Source organism: Impatiens glandulifera, chromosome 2 (assembly GCF_907164915.1).
Source record: "Impatiens glandulifera chromosome 2, dImpGla2.1, whole genome shotgun sequence".
In the NCBI taxonomy this organism is placed as follows: domain Eukaryota; kingdom Viridiplantae; phylum Streptophyta; class Magnoliopsida; order Ericales; family Balsaminaceae; genus Impatiens; species Impatiens glandulifera.
Window position 1 is genome coordinate 50,132,308 of NC_061863.1, and position 27,132 is coordinate 50,159,439.

The window sequence follows — 27,132 nt, forward strand, 5'->3', positions numbered from 1 at the left end:
AAAGATTGATTCTTAATATCAAATGTTAAGAATTTAATTTTTACTTTTAACCCTTTAAATTGAAGAGAATATCATGACGATAAGATAATCTAAATTCTTAAAAATAAATTAAATAAGTATTTCGTATGATCATTGTTCATAATGAGACTTGATAATAGCATACTCTAATATCTCTGTTTTGATAAATAAATAAAAAAGAAAAAGAATAAAAGAAATGGGCTTTAATAATAACCAACTCTAATATCTATCCCTATTTGATAAAAGAGAATAGAAAATAAAAATAAACATAAAATGGGCTTTGATAATTAAAAAAAATACTGAAAATAAAAATGGGCGCATAATAGCACACTCTAATAAGATAAAAGAAAATTCAAAATGGGCTGTTTTTGAGCCCATGAAGAGAGTTGCTTTACGCGCACGCGAGTTTCTTCCTCTAGTTTAAAAACCCTAAAACTCAGAAATTAAATAAGGGTTTTGGGTAATCTCTCTCCTGGTAAGCGATTCCTTTCGTTCTCTTTTATTGAATTTGTAAAACTCCCGTTTCTTGATTCTTCAGATTCTTGATTTCGTAGTTTATGATCCTCTTCATGCAGATTTGATATTCTACTATGGATCCTCAACCAGAGCCAGTTAGCTATATATGTGGAGGTATGTACTCTCTCTCTCTCTCTCTCAAGAGCTTCAGCTTTGAATGCGATCTAGCTTCTCTTAAGATTTAGACTATTAGATGATTATACTGATTGATTGTTGTATGAAGTGAAATTGGATCATAAATAAGTTCATTAGGGAAGTTAGTATTATCTGTTGTTTGATCATTCTGATGGATGATTTTATAGCCTGATCAATTGAAGCATATGTTTGTGTAGATTGTGGACAAGAAAACACTCTCAAGTCTGGAGATGTGATTCAATGCAGAGAGTGTGGCTACCGTATCTTGTACAAGAAACGAACAAGAAGAAGTAAACCCTTCTTCATCTCTTAATATAATTTCTTTATTTTTAAATAAATAACAATTTGTCTTCTTTTATTTCTTGAAAAATCATGACTTTTTCTTTGGTTACATTTCAAATCTTTCGAAAGAACACCAATGTAGTGTAGTTTGAGAGTCTTCTTCCTAGGCATAATATCATTTCAAAAACATGTTTATATAATCAATCCAATAGTTGAACCATGTAAAAAGTAAACAAAAAAACTAAAGAGAATGGAAAGTTACTACTACTACCTATGTGAGAGTATTGTTGACTTAAATATGTTGAAATTGTGGTTTGTTCCTTGTAGTTGTGATGCCTGATGTTTTAGAGATTTGTTTTTGCAGTTGTTCAGTATGAAGCTCGCTAAGATTGTGGAGTGGACTGGACTGGAATGAATGATTGTGGACTTCTTAATTTGGTTGCTTTTGTATATATAGTTATCTATATTTGTGACTTGAAGAATCAATCAATGTTTGTTTGGTTATTGTTTTTCTGGCTTGACTGAATATGCCTGTCTATCTGTCTGTGTTGACGTGAAGAATTAATGTTTTGCGATATGAATTACTAAACTTTGAATTAATTATATTTGCTATTATTGTTTCTACATTCCCCTCAAAACTAAGATTAATTTTGCTTCAAAAGAGTTACTTAAACATGTTTTCTCTTTATATAGTCCAAAGCTTGGATGTTAGATTAAACAGGTTTGGTTTGGAGGAATCCAAGTAGGGATAAGCAAATGAGTTTTGTCGTATTAAATTTAAATTCAAACTAAATTTTTGGATTGAAAATGGTTTGGATAATTCAAACTAACAAATATTTATATATATTATTTGAAATTAGTAACAATTTTTTTTTTAAAATTGATTTTTTTATTATTATTAAATTTGAATTAAAAATAATAATAAAAATAAATATCATTGTTAAATAAAATATATATTATATTGAGATGAAAATTAAAAAATATATTTTTATTTAGATAGTTTAGATAATTTGAATAATCCTCATGATCTCAATTTAATCCGAAATAGTATTTAGAATTCAGGTTGGATTTCGGATTAATCCATCCAATGTTCACTCCTAAATCCAAGTGCATGTCATGCGCTTAAAGCTCTCAGATTTATACAATGTTCATTTGAAAATGATAAATTCAAAATCAAATTAGATAAATCTTCTCATGTCAAGTGCAGTATAAATAAGAACACCTTAAAGGCAAAAAGAATTGGGTTATCTATATTTCACTATTAAGATGACAAGTGAGTAATCATTAATTGTGCAGAAAGATAATAATATTAATTTAACTTGGTCCAAAAATTTAAGCTACATTCCATTTCACAAGCCCTAGAAAGCAAATTTGTAGCAAGAATTTAGTTATTATAAGTTTTGAAATATTGCCATGACATTTCAAGTAAAGTAGAAGCTTTAAGGGCGACTAACAATCATAAAAATACTACACAATAAAAGTTTAAAAAAAAGATGGATGCTGCTGCCAAGTCTCATCATCCTCCATGAGCTCCTCAGTAGAGTCTGCAAGGCAGATTCATGGAATCAGCAATCCAAGCCTCACTTCTTCTTCTTCATCTTCTTCATCTTCTTCTAGGGCTGCTTCCAACACATTTTTCTCGCATTTCCCCCTTTTTTTACTCCCTGACCCTGCAAGTGTGAGATAGTGTCATTACATTTCATGTCCATACTGTTAGAAAAGAAAAAGAAAAACATCAGCAACTCCCTATTTAACTTTCTGGCAAAAATAACTAGGTATAATCCAGTCATTCACCAAAGAAAGTAAACTGAATTAAATAAAATTTGCAACAATTTGAAAGAGAAACACACAACTATGGAGTTGTCTTTTGGTTAGTAAAAAAGTTTTTTATCTTTTATAATCAAGTAAGGAGCAAACAGACAACTCCTATAGAGTTGGTTTTTTACACAGGTTCCAACCTTACACAACTCCTTCAAACTAATCAATGATTCAATAATATGTGGTTGGCACAATTCAAGCCAAAATGGCTAGCCTGTGGAGAATTAATCAACATGTGGTTTTCCATGTTGGGTAAAAATAGAAAAAGTTCCATGATAATTTTCTATACTCCCTTCCAACCCCCCTTTCCCTTAGGACCATAAATATATTGATATTACTTTCTGCAAGAAAATACATCATTTGCTTACAAGGTAAACAGGAAAAGGAACATGAAGTATTAATGAAGCAAAAATGGATTAGACCACAAATTCAACCAAATCCAATACATTAATAGAAACTCAACCAAACTAAAAGTAATCTAGTTCTTTAGCACTCCCAATATCAATACTAATAGTATTATATTTTCTAGCATCAAACTTTAATAAACATTCAAAATATAAGGGGCGCATTGACAGTAATTTTTTAACAAAAGTTAGATAAATAAAGATGAGATTTGCTGAGCACAAAGAAGACTTAAGCATCTAGAGCATGGACTTCCTGAAATGTACCAATGTGACTTTCTATCTTTAATCTCGTCGGGTTGGTTTCTTCAGAGGATCTATTTGTCTACAAAGCTTGAACCCTGGTAAGATAGAAAATATATTCATTCATCCCTAGCTCATGTTGTCATCTATCTTTACAAAAAATGTAGTCATTGCATACTTAGGCCTAGTTTGATGAAGGGTTGTTTGGATTCCATCATCCATCAAATTATCAACCAAAATACAAAATTACCTTTACTTTATCTCTTATAATATATTGAATACAAAGGATATATTAGTCATATAACCCTACATCCAACAAGCTCTTAAAGCCAATTGATTTTTGAGTGGATAACTCAGATAATAGATGAAACTTCACAATGACACTAAAGTGTGGACAATTTACTCTTTGCAATTTCAACCACCAGATTCGCAGATTATAGAGATTTCTCATTCACGTTTTCCTTTTCATATTTGGAAATAAAAGGGTGGTTATAGAAATAAGTGGAAGTAAGTGCATACCTTCAAGTTCCTTTCCCATGTTGGATTTGCTGAAGGAGGGCCGCAGCTAACTGTAAAGTGGCGTGCAGACGTTTCTGGGGATCTGCATCATCACCGTCTTGTGTGCTTGTGGATGACTGCGGTTGTCGGTTCCCCTGTGCAGGGGCTGTCTGGAACTCTCTTTGGGGCACTTGACCAAACTGAGATGAGGAAACCTCAGAAGGAAAGTTTGTTTGGGACATAGAGTTTGGTAGCCTAAAATCATCACCAGCAGCTGAATAGCCTCCTGCTAATGATTGTTGCCCGAAAAGGGATGAGGCTAAACGAGCAAGATCTGTCTGATTGACCGCAGCTGGTGCAGATTCTTGTTGTGGTAGCTTGCCACTGCCCGCTGATGCTATATTTGAACTAGTTTCAAGTAGTATACTCTTGGGATTAGGAACATTATTAAACCCTGAAGCACCATCATTTGCTTGCGATTGTAAATTCCGAACATCCAGGTTAGGTGGGTTCTGCCGATGGTGAGGTGACCAGTCTGATTCAAATGAATCATTCAGAGGATGATTCATAAAATCACGTTGAACAGAACGAGAAGAATCTTGAAAAGATGGCAACGGAGCAGATTTCGAATAATCCAGCCGGGCAGACATATCATCAACTTTAAATCTTCCCGGATTAGCAAATGACTGAGAATGATGGGGAACTCCTGAAGGTGGTTTAGAGCCAGGGGTATCCAATTTCAGAATGACACCAGAAATACTAACGTTACCTGGTACTTTAAGTACTTTTTCTGAGAAATCGGAAGGAGGAACGAGAAACAAGGAGGTCCTGTCATCCAATTTGGCAACGGCCACCCTCTGCTTCTCCCCGAGATAATACATGAATTCATTGTAAAACCCAATATCGGCATCACTTTGTGGAACAAAGAATACTACCCATGCATTGGCTGCCTGATAATAATGCTTGGCAAGCATTTCTAGCCCTGTCCTTGCAGTGCAGTCCAAGAAGTCCGGCCTGCAGCATAAAATAAATATTAATAAAAATGCAAAAACCTAACTCTAATCATAACTGAAACCACCACTTGTTGATATTTATCTACACTAGTAAGCTAAAGACACCTTCATTAAAGAATCTTTACTATTTTCGAATGCTCCAAATGCTCTACTATTAACAGGAACTGTTGAACAACATGTCTGCTAAACAGAAAACTGTCTGCAGATGAACCAAATGTTTTGGACACAAGATAAAAACTAGGGCAATTTCCTTTATATTCAGACCTAAACCTCGCTTTCAATCAAGATGGTTAAAGTGGGAATCAGAACCTGAGACCCAAATAAATTTTTAGAAACAATATTTTTTTTGCACATGCAATTGTTTGTATCCAACTGCTAGTAAGTTCAGTTCAATCAGGTACAATCAAGTAAAAAAATTTGAAGTTCTTGTTATTATAAACTAATCTTTGAGGTTGAGATTATCAGAAAGTGCACCACTTACAACGTCATGTCAAGAGGTTTTCCAACAGGGAAGCACCTTGCTCTACAGATTGAAGTCCCTCCCTTTGCTATAGTACCTTCCCATTTCCACTCACCAGCCAAAGTTTGATGAGAATCCGGAGCTGGTCTTTTCCGATCATTATTTGAAGGCACAATAGAAGAAGCAGCCTGGAAGCTACCTTCACTCCTCCCACCATGTAGTTCATTCAAATTCATTGAACGATCAGGCATTTCATTATATGCAAATGGTCCACGTTCGAAATTTCTTTCAGACGCCTTTGGCTGAAGAGAATCTGGAGCCGTCCTGGGGTAAACACGTTGCCTTTGGTCTGGACCTGATAAAGGATACTCGGGAAGCTCATTATCAATCGAGTAAGGGCTAGTTTTAAGTTTCTTAGCCCCACGAAACGGAGGCATTGTCTCTTTGGGCAAGTCCCATGGATCATCATATGGAGCACCATTTCGAGAAAATTGCTGAGGAGACATCTCATGGAAGGACTCACCCACCCTATGTCGTCTAGGACTGCCATGGGGTATGTATGTATTTCGCTCTACTAAATTGGGACCCGGTTCACGGAATCTCCTATGTTCAAAATCATCTTCAAGATCTTCCCATGAGTTACCTCTCCTATGAAATCTTCTGATATTATGGTCATTGGGCTCCAAATCATCGTCAGTAAAATCCCTGAAATCTCGGTCTTCCCTGAATCTTCCTGAAGGCCCCCCTCGTCCAAATGATTTAGAATGAGGAGGAGAAGGGGGATTCATCGAGCTTTTACCACTTTTGGAAGGGCCAATTTCATTCTTTGAGAAGCTAATATGCACACGAGGATTACCAAACAATTTTCCCTGAAGCGTTTCTTTGGCCTTGCAGGCTGCCATTATGCTTTTGAAGCGAACAAAAGCATAAGTACGGCCTGGAAAAGCAGAGATCTGGTCTATCTCACCAAATGGTGAAAATGCACGCCTTAGAATGAACTCATCTACCTTCAGAGAAGCTGGAAAACCAACCCACAGGACTTGACTTGGTGATTCTGCAGTTTTATCGCTCTTCATTGATTTATCTGGGTAAAATGGATCAGGACTAGAATGGCGATGTCGACTATCCCTCTCAGAAAATGGAGGAGCTCTTAGTGAAGGACCTTCTTCCTGATATTGTCCATAATCTTCACTGCGTGAAGTTGTTGATGATTTATCCTGCAATGTAAGATCACATCAACGTGAATATAACATAATCAGAACCAGAACATGTATATCTTCATGCCTTTCAACTCCACTACATAAAGTTCAATCTATTCAAGCATGAATCCTCACTAGAATGAATTGTGATCTTCTCTGCAAAACCCTTGTACCATTTTATTCTCTACTAAATAAACTGTGATATATGAGCAAGTTTAATCTTCATAACATATTTTTATGATGATGTCACATTTTTATTTGATGGAGGGAGGAATAAAACAAACTTGATTAAAGTGTCAATTTACAACTCACAAAAGGAAGCTCATCCTGATGATCTTTAAGAAAACAAAAATCAAATCCGAATGAGTATACCAACTCAAACAATTTTTGCCTGCTTTAAGACCTGACATGTGTGTCCAATAAGCTTCCAGAATTAAGGATGAAGAAATAAGTATTTGGACATGGTCAATTGTTGGTTAAATATGGTCTCCCCAGTACAATTCCAAACAGTCAACTCCTTTTTACTAAGGAAATCATGAGAGAGAGAGAGTGATAAGTTCTCTCATTCCCCCATAAGTAACAAGAAAAACATACCATCTACATGTGGATCTGCAAAATGATATACTCAAATAGATATCCGGGTCACTTAGTGTCTTAGTGAGCCATAAACAATTAGCACTTTTCCTTTTCCTACATTGGCTAGGTCAGTTTTGTTCTCTCTTTTTGGTATAAACAAAAAAGGTAAGCAGAAGGTAAGCCCAGTGGATAAGCAGATCCAATCATGCATCAATCGTATAACATGGAACGAAAATTTGTGGACTCATCGAGGATTCAGACTGCTACTTATAATTGGCAGCATATTTGGAACTGCTACAAATAGACCACCATAAATGCTGTTTCTATTTCTGTGCTCAATCAGATGGACTAGTATGGTGATTATAAATGCTGTTTATTCTACTGAAGTAATCATGCAATGTAAACATGAAATGCACGTGTCTTGCTGCTAAAAATTCAACTCTTGATATTTATGTATTTGATCTTTAATTGAAAGCTACAGAGTAATGCAGGCCAGAAAAACAAAGAAACTGTGGTGAGCTAACAGAAGTTCTCAGTTGATGAATCACATTCACACTTAATTTCTTCAGATACGCAGAAACAACTTCTACTTCAGTTGAATGACTTGGTAGCACTTCTAATGGCTACAATCTTCTGTCTTCTTTTTGGAATTAAACATGTCATTGAAAGATCAAATCGGACTTGTAAAGATTTTAGAACATCCTGTTGCCAATATTAGTTACTATGAATAGCCATTAACTTCAGTTGGTGTGAGATTTCACTTTTATTTGTGCTATTGATTTTGACATTTAGGTGTGTGAATTTGTATCAAACTAATAAATTAAGGGACTTGGACATATAATCCTAGCTGAATTATAAGGGTTCAACATGAAGTAAAGTTGACTTGCTTTGAATTCAACACAACACTTATTTTCAACTTAATGAATTAAGTAGCCTACTCAATAATGCTATCAAACCATATTGAAGAATTACTTTGAAGGTATTTAGAATAGGTAACAAATTAAGTTGTCAAACTGTGAGTTATATTCTAAGAGTTGATTGAGTTTCATTCTTTCCGAAAAATCTGGAAGATTTGTAAAATAATAAAACAATAAATCAAATATAACATGATCACTTTTCATACCTACACTAAGACATAATAACATTTAAAGTAATATGCATAACTAAAAAAATTATTCTCAATTCTTGTTTGCTAAATGATTCCATGGAATCATTTGTATAGCTCAAAGTTGTCAAAATAAAGAATTTAAAGATACTTACATCAATAAACATAAAAAGAAACATAAAATTTACTGCAAAAAAGTTACTTATAGACAATATATTAATTACGTCAATTAAAATATACTATTCATACAATAATTTTTTTAAGTAATGCTAGTATAGGACTTTAGCATTAACATTCTTAAAGGCTATGTTGCACGGATACGGGTACGGGTATTGTATCAAATACGATACGGATACGGCAATACGGCAAATTTTGAAAATATAGGATACGATACGTTTAGGATACGCATATTATTAAAATATATATATATATAAAATAATAATTAAAAAAATTAAAATATATTAAGAGTTAGTTAATAACTTGATGTGAATCTTAAGTTTATCTTGTTTATTTAAGAAGAACATCTTATAGACAAAGTAGACAAAGTAAGATGAAGGAAGCTTCAGTCAAGAGGAGGAAATATTAGTTTAGGGTTAGTTTTATTTTAAACATTCAAGTCCTCCTAAAATTTTTACTTTTTAAAAATTACTCAAAACGTATCCAAACCGTATCGGATTGGTCAACTCCTTAAAAAGTCAACGATACTTCTTTTGTCGTATCCAATACCCGTTTTGTCGTATCGATACCCGTTTTGTCGTATCGTACCCGTATCGTATCCGATCCTCCAAAAAAAATAGATGTACTTAGAGACTAATAGTAAAAAATCATTACCAAGATCTTCATCTTTCAATCAAATCATCAAATAAGCTTTCATTCTATGAAACTAAGATGCTTTAGATAAGAATCTATGGGGTCCTCAAAGATTTTCAAGTATGTAGATATTTATTTCAAACAAATATTTTCTCAAAGATTTAGATAATAATTCAAAAAGTTTAGATGAAAATTGATTTAGATAATTTTTTTGGCAGGGTACCTTCTATGCATAACCATTAATATTGCATTAAAGAAAATGTTATTTCCTTATATTGGTTCCTGTAAATGATCTATACTTATGAATAAAGTTCAGCCATTTTCAATCATTAAGGAACTTGAGTCTTGGCGAGTACACACTGTACAACTGACCAATCATTTAGAAAAATAAATTCCTAGAAGTGGATTCATATGCCAACATCATATTTGTACCCCTCATAAGTTTCATCATATATCTGAAATCCAAATTTATCACTAAGACAGAATCAATGATCAGGAATCATACTACTATCATCACCAAGTGTTGTAGACATGTGTCTCGTTTCTTTTGCTGGCATGAGTTGCGATAATACCTTCATATATTTAGTTATTTATTTTGAAACCAATAATCATTACTACTAATGCCATTATGCTTTCCATGTGTTAAGGCATGTTTTCTCAGAGGTTATGCAGTTTCTTGTTTCATTTTTAGATAATTGCTATGCCCTTTGGTCTGTTTAGGGTTCTAAGTTGTCATACAAATGAACCAAGCTACTGCATCATGTACCAAAGTCATGAAAATCATTAACTTTGCTAGGAAACTATGAATATAATTCCTAACATGGATTTGTCCTTCAATAGTGTTAAGAAATTGTTATCCAGAGGATTTAAGATACCACTGTCATGTAGCAAACTCACAAAAACCACTAACTTGGCAAATATGGCTATTGCCATCACTTGCTGATTATTGTACCATAGTGCATAAATTATTAACTTTTATACACGAGTTTAATCAATTATAGAGGCACCTTAAGATTATTGGAGGCTGAGCAATCACATTAAAGTGTTCTTTTTCCCTAACAAAGAAGCCTAATGTAGATAGAAGCTGAAACTCCATGCTGTAACAGTGAGAAAATCGGATGCTCGTTATGTAAATTAACTAAGCAAACAAACTTTGGTCCAAAATATCATGGAAGATAGAATTCATTTGCTTCAGGAAAGTATATTTAATGGAATCAGTTAACTAGTTAAATTTCTGTTTACCAACTAGTTCCCTCAAAGTAAATGAGTTGTGTTTCATGCATGTATCAGTGAACAACTGGATCACATTGCAATTATGTTTAACCCCAGCAACAATTAGCATAACTCAACTTATTTCTTGAAGAGTAAGAGGTTTTGAAGTTTCTTTGGCACTTTAAGGAATTATACGTCTTTCCATTTTTTAATTTATCCAAGATTGACAAAGGAGGTTCCTTTTGACCACAAAGGAGGTTCCTTTTGACCACCTCTCCAAATTGCAGTGAACAGCCATAAAAGATCTGAACTAAGATTTGGTAATAATAAGTGGCATTGTTATATATAATCTTTTTCTTCATGCTACCTTTGTTTTGAAAGAATGGGGACAGCTATAGTTCTAATTATATCATTGCCGAAACCAAGATATGATATACAAGCAAAAAATAAGAGGATCAAACCAATTCTTGGAACTCTTTTTCAAATTTGTGCTTTCCTGTTGCTTGAACACTTTGAAGACCATTAGAAAACAGAACATGGTGCTTGTTCCGACTCATGGAAAATAACCTTAAATGACACTGTGAAATGGGCAAATGATGCAACTAAAGATATAGTGAATCTTGAGAACATGAATTGATTGCAGAATGTTTTGAATTGTGCAGCCCTGATATCTTTAAGAGATTGACATTCAAATGGGACATAGTGTTTTTCCAATCTTTTATGCAACATCTTGGAGAAGGAAAGACATCTAATTGTAGTTATGATCAGTTATCTTTAAGACATATAATATATGACTTGTGGATCAACCTGGAGTTTCATTCTATTCATCGTCTCCATTGATCATGTTGAAACATAAAGTAATGTATGGGAAATTGGCTTGTTTGATTAGATAGAAGTTTTTTTGCCTATATTTAAGTGCAATTCTTTCTCATAGAGTCAGATTTTAGGATAAGAATGACAAGGAAATATTTTTCTACTTTTTTCTTTTATTTTTTGTGGAGGTAGGGGTTTGCAGGCAGAGCACAAGCATCCAGGATTCATAGACCTTTATTTGACATTCATTTTTTAGCTTTCGTTATCTGATCCTTTTCTGTCTAGACAAGCTTTCCTTCTTTTTTTTTTTTGAGCTGGCTTTTGTAACAGCTGATTCCATTGTACTAGAGGATCTCCTTTGGCAACTTGTGTCTGTTAAGAAGGATCTTACAAAGAAGGAGATGATCTAAGCATTGGTTAATATAACTCCCTTCAATGCTAACATGTACATCTTCCCTTCTGTATATTATGAAGTAAAGCACTTTTTCTCCAACAAGATACGTAATAATTAAGCTGATATTTACAATGGAACAAAATCGTAACAAAAATAAATGTCAAAAATATGGGATCATAAAACAATAGACAAAGTTGAACAAAACTAACCGCCTTTGCAAACTCAATTCTAAGCGAGTTCCCAGCGAACAGAAAACCTTGTAGTGCCCTTATAGCTTCAAAAGCATCCTCTTCATTCTTATAGTTAACAAATGCATAGCTACGGCCTGTTTGAAAAGCAAGACTTTCAAGTTCACCAAATTGCAAGAGGTGGTGAGCTAAGAAATTCTCAGATATGTCATGAGGAAGATTTCCAATCCAGAGATGCCGAGATGGGGGAGCACTATTTCTCCCATGATGTCCCTTCTCTTCTGCTCTAGGAGGATAATCTCTATGGAATCTGTCCCTTCCTCTTCCACTCTGAAAGGTGCACAATGACACCAATTGACAAACCCAACAAAACATTACATAAGATCAAAGTAAAACAAGAAGTCACTTCTTCCAATCAAATGATTAAACAAGAAGATAAGTTCATAAGTATCTCAAATGGAGTCTGTAGTGTAAAGATAACGCTAGTCAATGGTACATAGTACTGTCTAATGTTCTATTTCAGGGAGGTAAGCCTCCTAACATGATAAGGGTTAATGAAACAAACTTGAAGCTTTCAATCCCTACAACCCAGTATGTGCTAGATAATAACCATGTAATGCAGTATTAACCTATTTATCACAAGTACTAAATTAATATCAACATATAACCCAACTTTGTATGAAATAACAGAAAAGTTAAGTACATTAAGATCATAGAGCTGCATTTCTTCAACCCCTCCCTTCCCCAAAGAAAAAAACAATACAATTGAAGTGATCGGAAAGATATGGATAGCAAGGAAACTTTGGATATAATCAAGAACTGCAAGCAACGAAAATATCAACGTCCGTGAGTGATCAAGAGAGAATTAAGCAAGAATGAACTGACCATGCTCCCCGACAGCAGAATTCAGAATGTGAATCCTCAATTTGCAGAACTATCAAATACGCAAAGCACAGTAGATACGTACGTAAAAGGGTAAGATAATTGATCGACTAATTGGCAGAGAAACCTAAGCAAATTAATCGTAAGAATGGGAGGGATTGGGAGAGATAAAGAGATTAGGGTTTAGAGATTTCAGCCTCTGATCCTAGATGCTCAATTGTATATCAATTTTATTCCCCTTTTATTCAGTAAATATTTTATTAAAAACAAATTTATATTCAGTAAATATTTTATTACTATATATATATAATATATATTCAGTAATAGTGTTTTAATTTGATATAATTTAAATTTATTTCAAAAATACATGTTCAAAATTTTGAGGAATTTAATTTAAAAGTATTAAAAATATATACATAAAAATATACATTATTATTGAAATTAATGTAATTTTTATTTTTTAATTTTTTATTTTATTATTTTAAAATAAAAAATATATAATATATAATATTTTAACATAATTGGTTAAATATCTTCTTAATAACATTAAGAAAGAACCTTAGTTTTCTATATTCAAACTTCAAGAGATATATAATTCCTTTTTTTCATGATATGGATTTTGGTTTTGGGAATGTTTCTATTAATTTTCAGTTCCACCCCCTTATTCTTCCAAATTAACACCTCTACAGTCTCATATTCTACATGGATAATTTATAATGTTATTTTACCAGTTTAAAATTATGCTAACCAAAAAACTTCAATTTATTCTCTTTTACAAATAGTGTATTCATCGAGAATGCTGAAAAGACATGTTCTGTAACATGGTATAGGTTATTAAGGTAATTTATATGGTCGACATCCAGAGTCGAGATAGGAGGATTTTGTTAAATGATTGTGCCACTAGGAATTAAGGCGTCTTTTATGACTGTAACAATTCCGCTCTTGATGAAGAACCCTTCTGATTCCCTGGCTGCTTCTTGAATATTGTCACTATTCAAAATCTGAAATATATCAAAACCATTTTAATTTCAGGTTCCTAATTAGTTATATTGTGATTCAGCAATTCAAGATAAAAATAAGTTTTAGCAACCTTAACATTCTCTCCAATGCGAGCATTCTTGTCAACTATAGCTCTCTTTATGTGAGAGTTCCTGCCAATACCAATAGGCAGACCACCCTTTGCAGCCAAAAGCCTTTTGTCAGCTTCAGTCTACATGCAAACAAACAAAGAAACAAGAGAAAGAACTGTTAAGATTAAGTATCCCATATCCAAAGTTTGTGATTAATGTTTTCTTCAAATTTATTACCTCATAATAATCTGCTCCCATTAGCAATGTATCTTCTATAATTGCTCCTTCTGATATGCATGACCGAAGACCAATAACAGAATGGTGAATCTTGCAGTTCTGTCCACCGTTATATTCAATTGTTTTAGATTGTAAGTGTCAAAAAGGAGATGATGAATATTGCAAATGAATCACCTTGATTACACAGCCTTCACCGATAACACTATCCATCACATCAGCATCAAGCATCTTGGAAGGGGGTAGATATCGAGGTTGTGTATAGATTGGAGCTGATCGATCATAGAAGCTGAATGGAAATAAAAGACAGACAATGTATATACTATTGTTGCATAAAAGGAATAAAAAGCTGGACACTTTATGAACAAGAGATTGTTACCTAAAATCTGGAATGGGTTTTTTTGTGATCCCCAAATTGGCATTGTAGAAGGCCTCTATTGTACCAATGTCTTCCCAGTACCCATCAAACAAGTAAGCTTGCACCTAACAATATAATGATCATTTATATGGAGTGTTAGTGGTTGCATAAACTTCATATGTCCACTTTAATTTTGATGCCAAGAAACAAGACCAATTTAAAAATAAAAAATCAACATACTCTCATTCCAATTTTAGTTGCACCGGGAATAACTTCACTTCCAAAATCATTAGCTCCGGGAAACTTGTCCTGAAGAAGACTTATCATAGCGTCTTTACTTACAACATAAATACCCATACTTGCAATGAAAGGCATTTTTGTTGCTCTCTCATCATCAAGACCTAAAATTGTTGTATCAACCTGAAAATAAGAAAGTAATCAAATCAGTGAAAAGACAAAGACATTTTCATTTTATCATCAGCTATACTCAATAAGGAAACCTCAACCTTCATAGATTTTAACTGCTCTCCTTTCGGTTTTTCTGCGAATTCAATTATTCGCCCTTCTTCGTCAATCTTCATCAGACCAAATGCAGTGGCACGTTCTTCATCCATTGGCAGTGCAGCCACTGTAATATCAGCATCAGTTTCTCTGTGTGCTTGAATAAACCTCTCATAATCCATTCTGTATAGATGATCCCCAGCAAGAACCAAGAACTCTAGAACATTATGCTCCTCAAACAGCCACAAGTATTGCCTCACTGCATCAGCTGTTCCCTGTGCACAAATTCAAGATGAATTATCTCAAAACAAGACATGGTTCAGCATCCTTGTTATGTGTCAACTACGAAGAAAGATCATTTCAGTGTCATCATGCAAAGTATTACATAAAATAGTATCAGTTTGGTTTTGATTGGAAATTAAGGCCAGTTTGTGAGCTTTGCAATTTTCCAAAGGAACATGAATGCTTAATAAAGTAACTTGGTGAGTCTACCAGTTATTTACTTTCATAGTCTAGACTTTAGATAGGCTTGATTTTTAGGAGTGGTTCAATTTAGGTGGAATGGACAGCTTGAAGAACTTAATTACTTACACAAGATTTCCCATATATATCTGATACTAGTGCAAATATGGAAGAGTTATACCTGGAACCAATTGGGATTTTCTGGACTTTGCTGTGCAGCAAGTACTTCAACAAATCCTTCATTCTTGTAACCACCCAGGTTACTAGCATATGCCCGTGATAAATGACGATTGAGAGATGCAGAATTGAATTGCGTAAGAACATATATTTTCGATATGTTGCTGTTCAAGCAGTTGCTGACAGGAATATCTATCAGGCGATAGTTTGCGCCCAATGGAACAGCTGGTTTTGCTCTCTTCTTCGTTAGAGGATACAATCGAGTCCCAGCTCCTCCACCAAGTATGATTCCAAGCACACTCTGCTCGAGGAAATGAATACAAAAATCAATTCATAACTTCCTCCTTCCACATGTTCAATATCAGACCTTAGATCAAATCAACACACGAATGTTATTCCTATTCCTATTCCTATTCCTAATTCTAATCAATTGTTTTTAAATGGACTGATTCGTATCATTGTCATATTTGTGTCTCCTTCCTTCATCCATGATAAATAATAGTATTTTAATATCTTTACTAATCTCATATCCAAACAAAGAAACTGAAAAAGCAGTAAATGAGGTAAGATAGTACTTTATTGAGAGACTTCATGAACACACAACAGATTCTCCTAATATTTTAAACAAAGAAACTGACAAAACCTCTAAATGGAGGTAAAGCAATACTTTATCAACAGAAGATCATGAACATATACAGAAATAATCAAAAAATTAAGTTCCGAGTCTACTGTCTAGTATAGTATGTATCGTTTTAAGAAATCGAGAAAGAGAACTGACTTTGCTGGCCTCAGGATCGAGACAGGTCTGTGAATTCTTTGTATCCGATACTGCCTTCGGGGAGACGACGATCGGAGTTCTCTGGCACGATGCTGTAGCATCAGAACGACGTCGCAGATTAGCTGATTTCGACGAGATCTTATCGCCGGACAGGTTAGATGAAGCGAATGACAAATTCCTAGCGGAAACCGCTTTACCGGTTGTATCTCCGGCGAGTCTCGCCGCCGCGTGAATCGCTACGATCTCCCCGCCGATTGCTGCCATGATTAATTTACGTTAGATCTTCTCTTTCTCTCTCTATTGTATTTCTTCTTCCTCGATTTGAGAGAGAAATGTAAACAGAGTGACTGAGCATGCATCAAGAACAATTTATAGGACGTTTTTTCAGTTTAAGTAATGGGTGAAATATTCTTCTAACTTTATCCTAATTTGGACACTAAATTACGTAATGAACCATTTGGATTGACGTGTAAATTTGGCAATTTAGGAGAGGGTGTTTTGGGGAACATAACCGTATTTGATGGCTTTAATTAATTGGTTAAGAAATATTTGCGGGAGACAGACCCTTTCCTTTTTCCCTTTAAATATGTTTTTAAGTCATTTCCCACCGTTTTGCGCCTTTTGCTTTCAATTCTATTTAAAATATTATTATCTGTTTTTATTGGGACCAAAATTAAATTTAAATAACATAATTAATTCATTTTATTAATTTAATTATTTCATTAACGTGTTATATCTTGTATAAAGTATAAGTTATGTTTGACCAAGTGACAGAATCAGTTGAAGAAAAAGATTAGCTACAAAATGATCGAATTCAAAAAACCTTAACCAATATGAGATCTTATCTTAGAATTGTAAGTAAATGATTTATCTATGCAAATAAACGCGATTTCTATGGGCTATTTTATTTATTTTCTGCATAAATGAGTTTGATTTTGGCTTGTTTTTTGCGTTATATTTAGTGCAATTGTAGTAGTCATTTTGTTAAGTCATTGAGGTACTTGTTTGGATTGGTTTAATTGAGTTTTTTTTTAAATGGATTTTGAGGTGGGCTTAGTGAAGGAAATCTACGAGGGAAGGTTCGATTAAATAGAGCACGGATTCAACAAGTTCAAATTTATTTAATTGCCTTGGCTTATGGAAAGCGATTGATGCTTTTCATAAGTGGCATGAAGGGCTTAAAAAAATTTAATGTATTGTTGAGGTTTTTTTACTATATTGTTTAGTTGTGGTCGGATTCAATCATTTTGACCTTGACTAGTTTCTTTTGATATTATGGTAATCTTCGTTTTTCATATTAATTTTGTTAATCCTAATTTTAAACTTGGTTATTTTTTTCACAAAGTTGGGATTTTTAACTTTATATATAAAACGTATATAACTAAAAAATAGTTTATTACAATCTGCATTTATAAAGTCTCTAATTAATTTGTAATACACGATATCTTTTATCTTATACGATTCTTATAATTTTTTAAAGATATCATATTTTTATTTATGTTGTGACCTATTTAATTTGCGTTGAAATGACCAACATAATTAATAATTATATATAAGTTGTTGGGGGGTGTGACGAACCAAATATGTATATATAAATTATTGGGGTGTTAGAAAATATAAATCATATCCTTATCATCGATCATATCTAGCACTCAAAGTTATAATGAATTAATTACGTTTTTCTAATTGAAATGAACGTCGACTTCTATAGATCTCAAGATCTCAATTAGTTCCTAATTTGTATGCTAAATCTAGTTGATGTGTTGCCTGAAATGAATGTTCACTTCTATAGATCTCAATTTAATTCCTAAATTGTCATGCTAAATCTAGTTGACTACTATTTATTATAATTTGTTAACTAGTTAGTTCCATTGTCATGCTACATGTACACTCATTAAGTCAATATATATGAAATATTCAATAAATGTCTTATATATCAAATTAATCCAAGAGTTATTTAACTACTTTACACAGCTAAAACAATTTAAAATAGAAAGAAAAAATAAAATTTCAAAAATAGTTTAATATCGAGTGTAATATTAGAGATTTTATTGATAAAGAATAGTTCAGCTAAAAAAAATTATAGTAATTTATTGGTTTGAGAACTTAACTATTAAGAGAAGATTATATATGCATCAACTTGTAAGAGCTTTATTATGCATATTTTTCGTATCAAATCTTTGTACCCAATTTATTTTAAAAAGGAAAAAGAATAGTTCAATTAATCATAAATCTATTTGAGGACTAACTAGATAGAATATGAAAATGTTATGCTTGTCTAGAGTAATTTTGTTTACCCGTCAGTCTTGTTTTTTTTCGCATTTTTTTGATTATCACGCTCCTTTTTCAAATTCAAAAAATAAAACTTATTCCATGGGCGTGATTGATGTTGATAATTTCCTTAATTAAAGCTATACTTAATTTTCAAATCTAAAGTAAAAAAATGACAACAATGGGAACAAAATCCTTAATAAGATTTAGAGCACCTTGTGATTGTGATGTGAAAAAGGGGTTGTCTCATATATTTCTTTTGTATTTTTCCCCACCTTTCATCTTCTTCATAGTCAGAATTCAGTAATGCATGCATCAATGCATGTTTAAATAACTTTGATGCCGACAACACATTCCACTTGTTGAAGTCGCGTCTATTTTCCCATGTATGGACTTGTAAAAATTTCTAACTTTCTCTCGGAAATGGTAGTATTTAAGTTCACTCTCTTTATAAATATTATCATCGTCTTTATATCAAGTTAGTATGATTTTCTTACATGAAAAGGGAATCCAAAGGATCTTATATTAATTTTTTTCTTAATTAATATTACTTTAATGCAAATTAGCCACTTTTTTATACTAATTATAGTCTTGTATATAATTTTCAAACATAAATCGAGATGGTTTACTGAATTAATGTCTTGTCATTCTCATTGAAATCTATAGCTCTAATTGAGATATTTTCAAAATACCATTATTATTGAATCTATCAAAGTGTGAGATTAGTGAGACGTTTAACTAGGAATTTTTGAAAGTTTCCGGTTTAGAAATCGACGCCTTAACGAGAGTGAGAATGTGTCAAATGACAAGTTATTATAACCATAAGGATGTGATTTATTAGGATAACATAAATCTCTTCATTTTCGATATTTAGAGTTGATATCACATGGATATATGGAGGGATGAATTAATATAGAATCACGTAATCTCTTATAAGATGTAATTTCTTAATTCAGGTGGAAGGCAATCAATGATGGTATCGTCCTTCCTACCTAATATATGTTGAAAATGAAATTGTGTGATTGTTAAATGTAAGTGTCTCATTATAACAAGGACATGTTGTGTCTAATTTATTTCTTTGTTGGATCGTAACATGTATTGAATAACCTTAAATTTGAGTATGATGCTCAATTTTACGTAAATGATGTCAGCATCATGATTTCGTGAATATTTGAATAATTGGGTTAATTGATGAATACACTATACTATGAACAAGTCCTTACACCCAATTTGTATATATCTAGATCACATGGAATTAAAATAGCTAATAAATTACATCAAGAATCTTAAAAGAGTTTATCTCATTTATACTATTACTTAAATTGTTAAGTATTACCATGTTTGAAAATATTAACAAGATAGCCTATGAATTATTAGTAGATTATTAAATGGAAATTTTTTATTAATATATATATATATATATATATATATATATATATATATATATATATATATATATATATATATATATATATATATATATATATATATATAAAAGTAGGATAGACCGACCATAGACTTGTTTCCCATTCAAATTTTCCCTTTAACTGCATAATTATATATATAAATAAATATATATATATATAAAAAAAAGACTACATGCATTGCATTTTAAATGACATAAGAATAAAAAGAAGATTTTCAACATATTACACCCATATTATAAAGAGGATGCAAATTTGAAAAGGTTCTATATTAATTCACATTATAATCGTGAACACATACGTACATTAGTAGAGAAAATAATATTCAACTTCTTCTTTTTCAAAATAAAATACAGAAATGGGATATGGCTACAAATTTAATCATGTGATTTCCCAAAATAACAAAGAATTATATATATTTAATTAAGAGATGCAAAATTAAGCTTCATAATAATTAAAACCAGCATGTGTACTAATATTATTTGATCTTTGCCTAATAATTAATTTTATAATGAATAAAATAAAATAAAATATCCATTATAAGTATTATTTTTTTAGATTGAAAACTAACGTTACATCTAAAATCACTTTCACTTTAACTAAAGTAAGAGGTTTTAATTACAAATTTGATTTTTGTTTTAAAATATTATGATTTTCACTTTAACTTAAAAATAAATAAATAAAAATCTAACTTTTGGTAAACATATTCTTATTTGAACTACTTTACTAGATAAGTATTATGTTATTATATTGTTATAAAGTAATAGTAATATATTTTTTTTATTTGTAAAATGAGACTCTTTTTTCTTTTAAGTTACTATATATATTTGATGATAGATTACATATAAAATCGTCAACCATTATAAATCAAGTTAAAATAAAATTTACCACCAGTCGAAATAGGAAATAAAATCAGACCCGACGTAGAATTTAAGGTCCAAACTATTACAATCTCCAATTAAGCAAACTTTTTTTCTATTTTTATTTGTGCTACCTTATTGAGCGGTGAGATTTAACTTTTGTTTATGTTTAGTAACAATTAATGTTGTGAAAGCTTTAAGGTTATAAAGAAGGCCGTATAATTTGGCATGAGAAAGTAGCCACACATTAAGCCAAGGCTAATGTTTGTCTCATGCAATGTCTGCTGCTTAGAATTGAAACAAATTAATATCAGAGCCTCAGTACTGTACCCAATATTAGTATTCTCATTTGTTGCTTTCTCTCTAATTTATAATCATCTTTTTCATATATATTATATTTATTAGGTTTCTCTCCAAAAATATTATTCTCGATGATTTTTTCTCATTTTTTATATATTGATTAATATTGTAGTGCGTAATTTTTTTTTTTTCATAAGATTTGAATTAGTATTATATTTTGTTCAGTGTGGTATATTATTTAGCCGTATTGAACTTTTATCTCGGATTATTATATTTCGAATAATATTCTCAATTGAATTGTCGTTTGCGGCTCATACTTTCTTTTTTTTTGACCGGCAATTGAAATTATATACTTATTAATTAATGATAATTAATTCTTTTTTTTTTAATTATTATATACACTATGTTGATTCTCCATTTAAGTGGTTATTTTTTAGATATTTGATGAAGTATATATATACATATCCAATAACTTATATATATTTGACATATTTATAAAATAAATAAAAACTTTATAAATTAATAAATTTTACTAATAATATTGGAGTCGGTCTCTCTCTGTCTGCCGTCTACGTCTGGTTATCCTTTTTCTCTCTCTTTGATTAATTATATATGGACCGATCGATCCCATCATTCTTCTCTCATCTCATTCTGATCGAAAATAATATAATTGGAGAGAGAGAAAGGGATTGATATCACTAATTTGAAGAAGGCTGCATTAATATTAATGGTAAGTTATCAGTTTATTGATATATATATATATTAATTTATATGAAATAATTAAATATAATTTTATATTTGGTTTTGCATTGCAGGGTTATATATAATTTGAAGACTTAATAATTGAAAGGAAGGTTAATTAAATCTGCCTGGCTCCCTGGATGCCAATTAGAAATCTTTTGTCAATTTGTTTTTGACTTACTTCCTAATTGGCTCTAGAGGAGCCATGCAGACAGACAGGCAATTTTATTTTATTCTTTTTTTAATATGTAATTTACAAACATCATCGATTCAAGAACTTTCTTTTGCAGGTAACATGGGCCAGTTTGGATTATGTGTTAATTAAACTATTCTCTTCCGAGATTGCTACATTTGAGGTTTTCTTGGATTTCACCATGTAATTGTTCCATATTTTAATAAATACACTTAACAATCTATTATAACTTTTTTATTTAATTTTTAAGATATTTAAATTTATTTTTTAATAAAAAAAATGAATTTTTAATCAATTATAAATATATTATAAAATACTATATAAAAAACATATAATTTTATGATAAATTATTGGGAAAGAAATTTGAAAGAGAAAACTGTGCTATCTGTGAAATTTTTTTTTACTCTTTTATGAATTCAATGATTTTTTTTAAATAAGAAATTAAAAAAATAATAATGAGTAAGTAATAAAATAAAATTTTAAAATATAAAATATTTTAATAAATTAATTGAATGGAGATACTAAGGACTTGTTTGAGAAAATAATTTTTTGAGTTTTACCTAGTTTTTTCTTAAAAATCTTTGTTTGATAAAATTTATAAATAAAAAATAGTTTTTTAAAATTTAAAGACTTATTTATCCTTTAAGCGAAAGAATGATGAGTTAGAAAGAGAGAATAATTTAAGTAATTTTAGTATTTAAATGGATAAATATGATATTTGAATTTTGGGATAAAAACTAAGTTCTATATCAATAATCAAACATCAAATAAATCCTAAATAAGCCCAGAAAGTAAAACTAAAATCTCAATTTTGATTATTAAACTTTACAAAAACTAATTTAAGAAAAGATGAAACTAAAATTTTACCCAAAACTAAGCTCCAATAATTAATTATTTTGTGTGTGTGTGGGTAAATAGTATTAATTATGATTATTATTATGAACAATAACATTCAATCTTCTAAGCCAAATAGAATGAACAATCATATTAAAAACATCAAATCTTTTAGGTGGATCATTAATAACAAAATGCTTCTGCACCATCTTCACATTCTCCTGCATCTTCAAATACTCATCATCTCCAATCGCCATTAATATCTTCTTCATCTCCGGTATCTCCTCAACAGAGATCTCCACCGAAAACGCACCCCAATCCAAAACGTCGCTAAACGGAAGAACATACTTTTGCGATATCAAAACCGGTACGCATTCCGAGTAAATCGCCTCCACTATCCTCGGACTCGCCACTTCCCATCCGCTAGGACAAATACAGAACCTGCTCTTCATCATCATCTCCTTATACGAAATCCCATTAGGTAACTTCTCGTAAACCCTAATATCATCGTCTTTCTCTTTCCAATGTTTGAACAGGTTAGGTCTAATTCGTCCGTGTGCCCTTCCGGCGAAGAATGCTAGGATTGTTCGTTCTAATGGAGGTGGGCCTCCGATTAGACCGTCGATTTCGCCTGTTTGGAGATTGATTTCAGGGATTGATACGTCTTTTCTAGGGTTGAATCGTTCTGAGGAATTCGCATTGCATAAAGCTCTGATTGATGTGAAATACAGCTGTGGAACGTACCATGTCGCTCGAGGTCCCTGTGAAAGTTGCTTATTAGTTATTATAAACCCAAAACCCTAATAAATTTCTGAATTTGACAATTACCCAATCATGGCAGGATAACATGAAATGATCTGCGCCGAAGCTTCTATTCCAAAATGGGTATTTGGAAGAGATTAAACGAATGTAGCCGCCGATGGTTCTCTCAAGAACAGCTTTATCGCGTACAATTGGATCAAACAAGGTCTCTAAGATCATGACTACACTAAAGGGTAAGTAATAAACATGGGCTTTGTTTGGGTCTCTGGTTCGAAACATTGTATCCTTTTCGATTGAAGCTATGAAAATTCCTTCAATTGAGTAAATACTCTTAGATGGTCCATTGTGAAAAATTGGTGGTTCCCCTTCTTCATAAACATAGATCTTGAACAATTTCTCCATCAATTGGTAACTCCTGAAAATGAAAGCTTTGATATTTGATCGATCTAAATTGAAAATGAAAAGCAGAGAGGTAGAGTTAATCAGTACCTGTGGAAAGCATAAGGGTTCCTGTAAATATCTCCTTTTGGAATGTAATCATCTTGATCTTGAACATAGGAATTAGACATACTAGAACTACCATTGTTTAAAGCTTCCTTAATCTGTGCTCTGGCTCCTGCAAGAATAGCCTCCACCCGGTTAAGTTTTCCGGCGGGTTTCCCCGGCGGCGGCTTAGTACCGTGGAAGTGAGAAGGAGATAGAGAGACGGCCGGAGTCCATGACCAGGGAGAAGAAGGTAGAGAGAACAGAGTCAGTCCATTTGAAGTGACATTGGTGACCACCACCACCATTAAAACAGAAATGGAGCTCATAAGGAAGATGGAGATACATGGGTTTGTTCTATAAATCTCCCTCATTTGATTTCTCTTCTTCTTCTTCCAGATGATGATGATGATGAGATATGAATCATGGATTGAGGAAACTTCCAATTTTGATGTTTGTTTTTGATGTAATCTGGTTCATGCTCTGTCTATAAAAGGTCAAAGTTATTGCATGGACAGTTATTAATTATTATAGCATTAAATGACTCATACTCTGAATTAATAAATAAATCATTATTAGTTAAATATATATTATTAAAATTAATTTAGATAATTAATTAAATATTAGAATACTAAATCAACGTAGAAGCTAAATCATGTGTAGTTGTTCAAGATTACAATACAAACTATAATTATAATTTTTTAATCTCATAAGCTATATTATTATCATGTTCATTGGGATTGTTTATTTACATATATAGATTAACAGGTTTCATTAAATGTACTCTTGTTTAGATCTATATAGATAATAAGTAATAATAAGCATAGTTAATTAATAATAAATGAGGTGTACTTGATTTTTTTGCTTTGATTGGATTGGATTTGACTTATTTAAATTATTTTGTTTAGAATAAATTATAAAATTTGGATTGTTAGTTGGAAAATATTTAAAAAGTGTTAATATTTGATAAAAAAATAATTTTTAATTTTGAAAAATAAATGGAAAGTATTTTATTATTTTGATTGATAAATTATTAATAAATTGAGTGATAAATATAAAGATAATGAATTTTTTAAAAGTTATTTAAATAAACTTATTGAATAAGGGGAAAAAAAATTGTTTAGAATTTAATGTTATAATTTCTTTACTTGTCTTACTTTTTATTATATGATAAATTTATTTTTATTATTTTATATTCTAAAGTTGCAAAAACTAATATTAAACATTCAGGTTGGTTAGGGGTGAGGTGACTTCACACTCAACAGTCACCACTGGTGCCAATTTCTTTTATTTATTTATAATATAATAGTTCAATAAAATAATATCATTTTAGGTATAAAAAATGTTGTTTAAAAATATTAAACAAGAGCTAAAAAATTGTCAAGTTGTTCTGTCACATTTAGTTTAATGTTTTATTCCTTGTTTTTCAAGGCAATTTTATTTTTGTACTAACAAAACTTTAAAATAAATTAACTATTTTGTTAGTAAGAATAGGGTCGAACCTATAAAATATCTCAAATGTCAAAACTCCTAAAGTCCAAAGGTCAGGTTAGATTGATTCTCATTTAATACTTTTAAATATAAATATAAATGAAAGTAATAGTTATGCTCTAGTTTAGTTCTACTTTGATGATTTATTTATATTACATTCTTATCGTTTCGATTTCATAGAATTCTGTCACAAGAATATAAATAAAAATTTTGATACAATAATATAAAATAGTGTTCTTATATTAAAAATTCTTATTATTATAAAAAATAAAATTTTAAAAATAAATAAATATATTAATGATATTATATATTTAATGGTGTTTATTAGCAATCAACTCCTCAAATTAAGGTGAAACTGTCCTAAAACAATTGAGACCCATAACCCCAAGCTGATTATAATTGTCATTTGCAATGAGTAACTAAGCAAAAATCTTTCATGTTCATCATCTTCAACATTTAAATCTCTTTTTTTCAAAGAGGATTAAAACCAGCTTAAGGTTCTTAAGGTCCATAACATATAAAACTTTTAGCATGTTTGATAGAGAAACAAACAAAGATCACTTTCTAAAAAAATAGAAACTTTGAAACTTGTAGGATCTTGGTAGAATTGATGATGAACTTAGTAGCCGAAATCGATTCATAAAGGTTCTAGATGAGTATTGTAATGGAACAAAATACATTAGGAAGTATAATAACAACATATATACCCTAACATCATAATATAATATTTCAAACATAGTAAAATTTGAAAGTGAAACTATGAGAGATTGAGAATGTATCATCCCCTCTAATATCTCCTCCTCTCTTAATTTGATAAGATGGGTAATCCTTCAAATTAAACTCAACTTTCTCAATGAAAATAAAACCAACCTTTTCTGCCAGCATCTTCACTTCCCAATTCTTATAAGGCATGTCATCTCTATGAGTCACATGAACTTCACCCCCCATTTTCACCAAGCACTTGGCACTTGCGAAATAACCCTTCAACAGTTGTTGATTCTTCCGAATCATACGAGCATTAGTTTCTTTAAGACCGCGAAAATGACCAGCATGAGGAAAATTGTAGATTATGACATCAAATCCAAGGGACTTTAACACTTGATGTTTGTTCATACTACAAACGTCTACTCGGTGCAGAATTAAGCATCCTAAACTCCGCAACAACTTCAGATTATAGTAGCTGTCGGGATGTCTCAACAATACCTCGTCTACACCAATAATCAGAGTCCAACTCAATGTCTTATGTGGTGTATATATTTGTAAATATGATAAATATACATACCTCTTGAAAGAAGAGAAGTTGCAACCATGTTAACAGCAGAACCAAAAGCCATGGCAAGACAAGCTGAAAATGAGAAGTCACCTTCTCCAACAAGAAGCAGCTTCTGGCTACTATTGTAATGCCCTATCATGATTCTATCTTTATTACAATCTTCTGATTATCAATCTTGAAAGAAGAGAAGTGGCAACCATGATTGTGAGAAATAAATAGATAAAATTGACATAATAGGATTATAGAAACTTATGAATATTCTCAATCAATTCATCATTTCATTGACATTCCATTAAAACAGAATTATGAATGCATGCATTCAACCAACCTTGGCCAGTCTATAAATCATTTTAAAGC

At 31.5% G+C, this 27,132-nt stretch overlaps 5 protein-coding genes across 6 annotated transcripts; 1 reads left to right on the forward strand and 4 right to left on the reverse strand.

Annotated features, from left to right (window-relative positions):
• The first annotated feature begins 403 nt into the window (after positions 1-403).
• On the forward strand, positions 404-1,575 carry LOC124927715 (DNA-directed RNA polymerases II, IV and V subunit 12). Its single transcript, XM_047468171.1, has 4 exons — positions 404-493; positions 594-648; positions 867-959; positions 1,316-1,575. Exons 2-4 carry the CDS (start codon positions 609-611, stop codon positions 1,336-1,338), a joined length of 156 nt encoding a protein of 51 aa, XP_047324127.1. The 5' UTR covers positions 404-493; positions 594-608; the 3' UTR covers positions 1,339-1,575.
• Positions 1,576-2,264: 689 nt separating this feature from the next.
• Positions 2,265-12,754, reverse strand: LOC124925313. 2 transcript variants are annotated; one of them, XR_007098304.1, is made up of 6 exons: positions 12,567-12,754; positions 11,703-12,011; positions 5,406-6,601; positions 3,933-4,925; positions 3,438-3,511; positions 2,265-2,621 (listed from the first exon to the last, which is right to left on the reverse strand). XR_007098304.1 is itself a non-coding variant. In XM_047465282.1 (5 exons), exons 1-4 carry the CDS (start codon positions 12,567-12,569, stop codon positions 3,935-3,937), a joined length of 2,499 nt encoding a protein of 832 aa, XP_047321238.1. In that variant the 5' UTR covers positions 12,570-12,754; the 3' UTR covers positions 2,265-2,621; positions 3,933-3,934. The 2 variants fall into 2 exon arrangements, 1 of the variants encoding a protein (XP_047321238.1); XM_047465282.1 differs by lacking the exon at positions 3,438-3,511.
• Positions 12,755-13,375: 621 nt separating this feature from the next.
• LOC124925506 (glucose-1-phosphate adenylyltransferase small subunit 2, chloroplastic-like) lies at positions 13,376-16,437 on the reverse strand. The gene is made up of 9 exons (XM_047465529.1): positions 16,144-16,437; positions 15,370-15,666; positions 14,732-15,001; positions 14,466-14,645; positions 14,247-14,350; positions 14,045-14,156; positions 13,871-13,969; positions 13,654-13,773; positions 13,376-13,564 (listed from the first exon to the last, which is right to left on the reverse strand). The coding sequence occupies exons 1-9, from the start codon at positions 16,405-16,407 to the stop codon at positions 13,448-13,450; spliced, it is 1,563 nt and encodes a 520-aa protein (XP_047321485.1). The 5' UTR covers positions 16,408-16,437; the 3' UTR covers positions 13,376-13,447.
• A 6,410-nt stretch (positions 16,438-22,847) lies between these two features.
• On the reverse strand, positions 22,848-24,385 carry LOC124923838 (probable glycosyltransferase At3g07620). Its single transcript, XM_047463815.1, has 3 exons — positions 24,018-24,385; positions 23,595-23,943; positions 22,848-23,527 (listed from the first exon to the last, which is right to left on the reverse strand). The coding sequence occupies exons 1-3, from the start codon at positions 24,383-24,385 to the stop codon at positions 22,853-22,855; spliced, it is 1,392 nt and encodes a 463-aa protein (XP_047319771.1). The 3' UTR covers positions 22,848-22,852.
• Positions 24,386-26,231: 1,846 nt separating this feature from the next.
• On the reverse strand, positions 26,232-26,914 carry LOC124924841 (uncharacterized protein At4g26485-like). Its single transcript, XM_047464830.1, has 2 exons — positions 26,785-26,914; positions 26,232-26,710 (listed from the first exon to the last, which is right to left on the reverse strand). The coding sequence occupies exons 1-2, from the start codon at positions 26,912-26,914 to the stop codon at positions 26,232-26,234; spliced, it is 609 nt and encodes a 202-aa protein (XP_047320786.1).
• Positions 26,915-27,132: the final 218 nt, after the last annotated feature.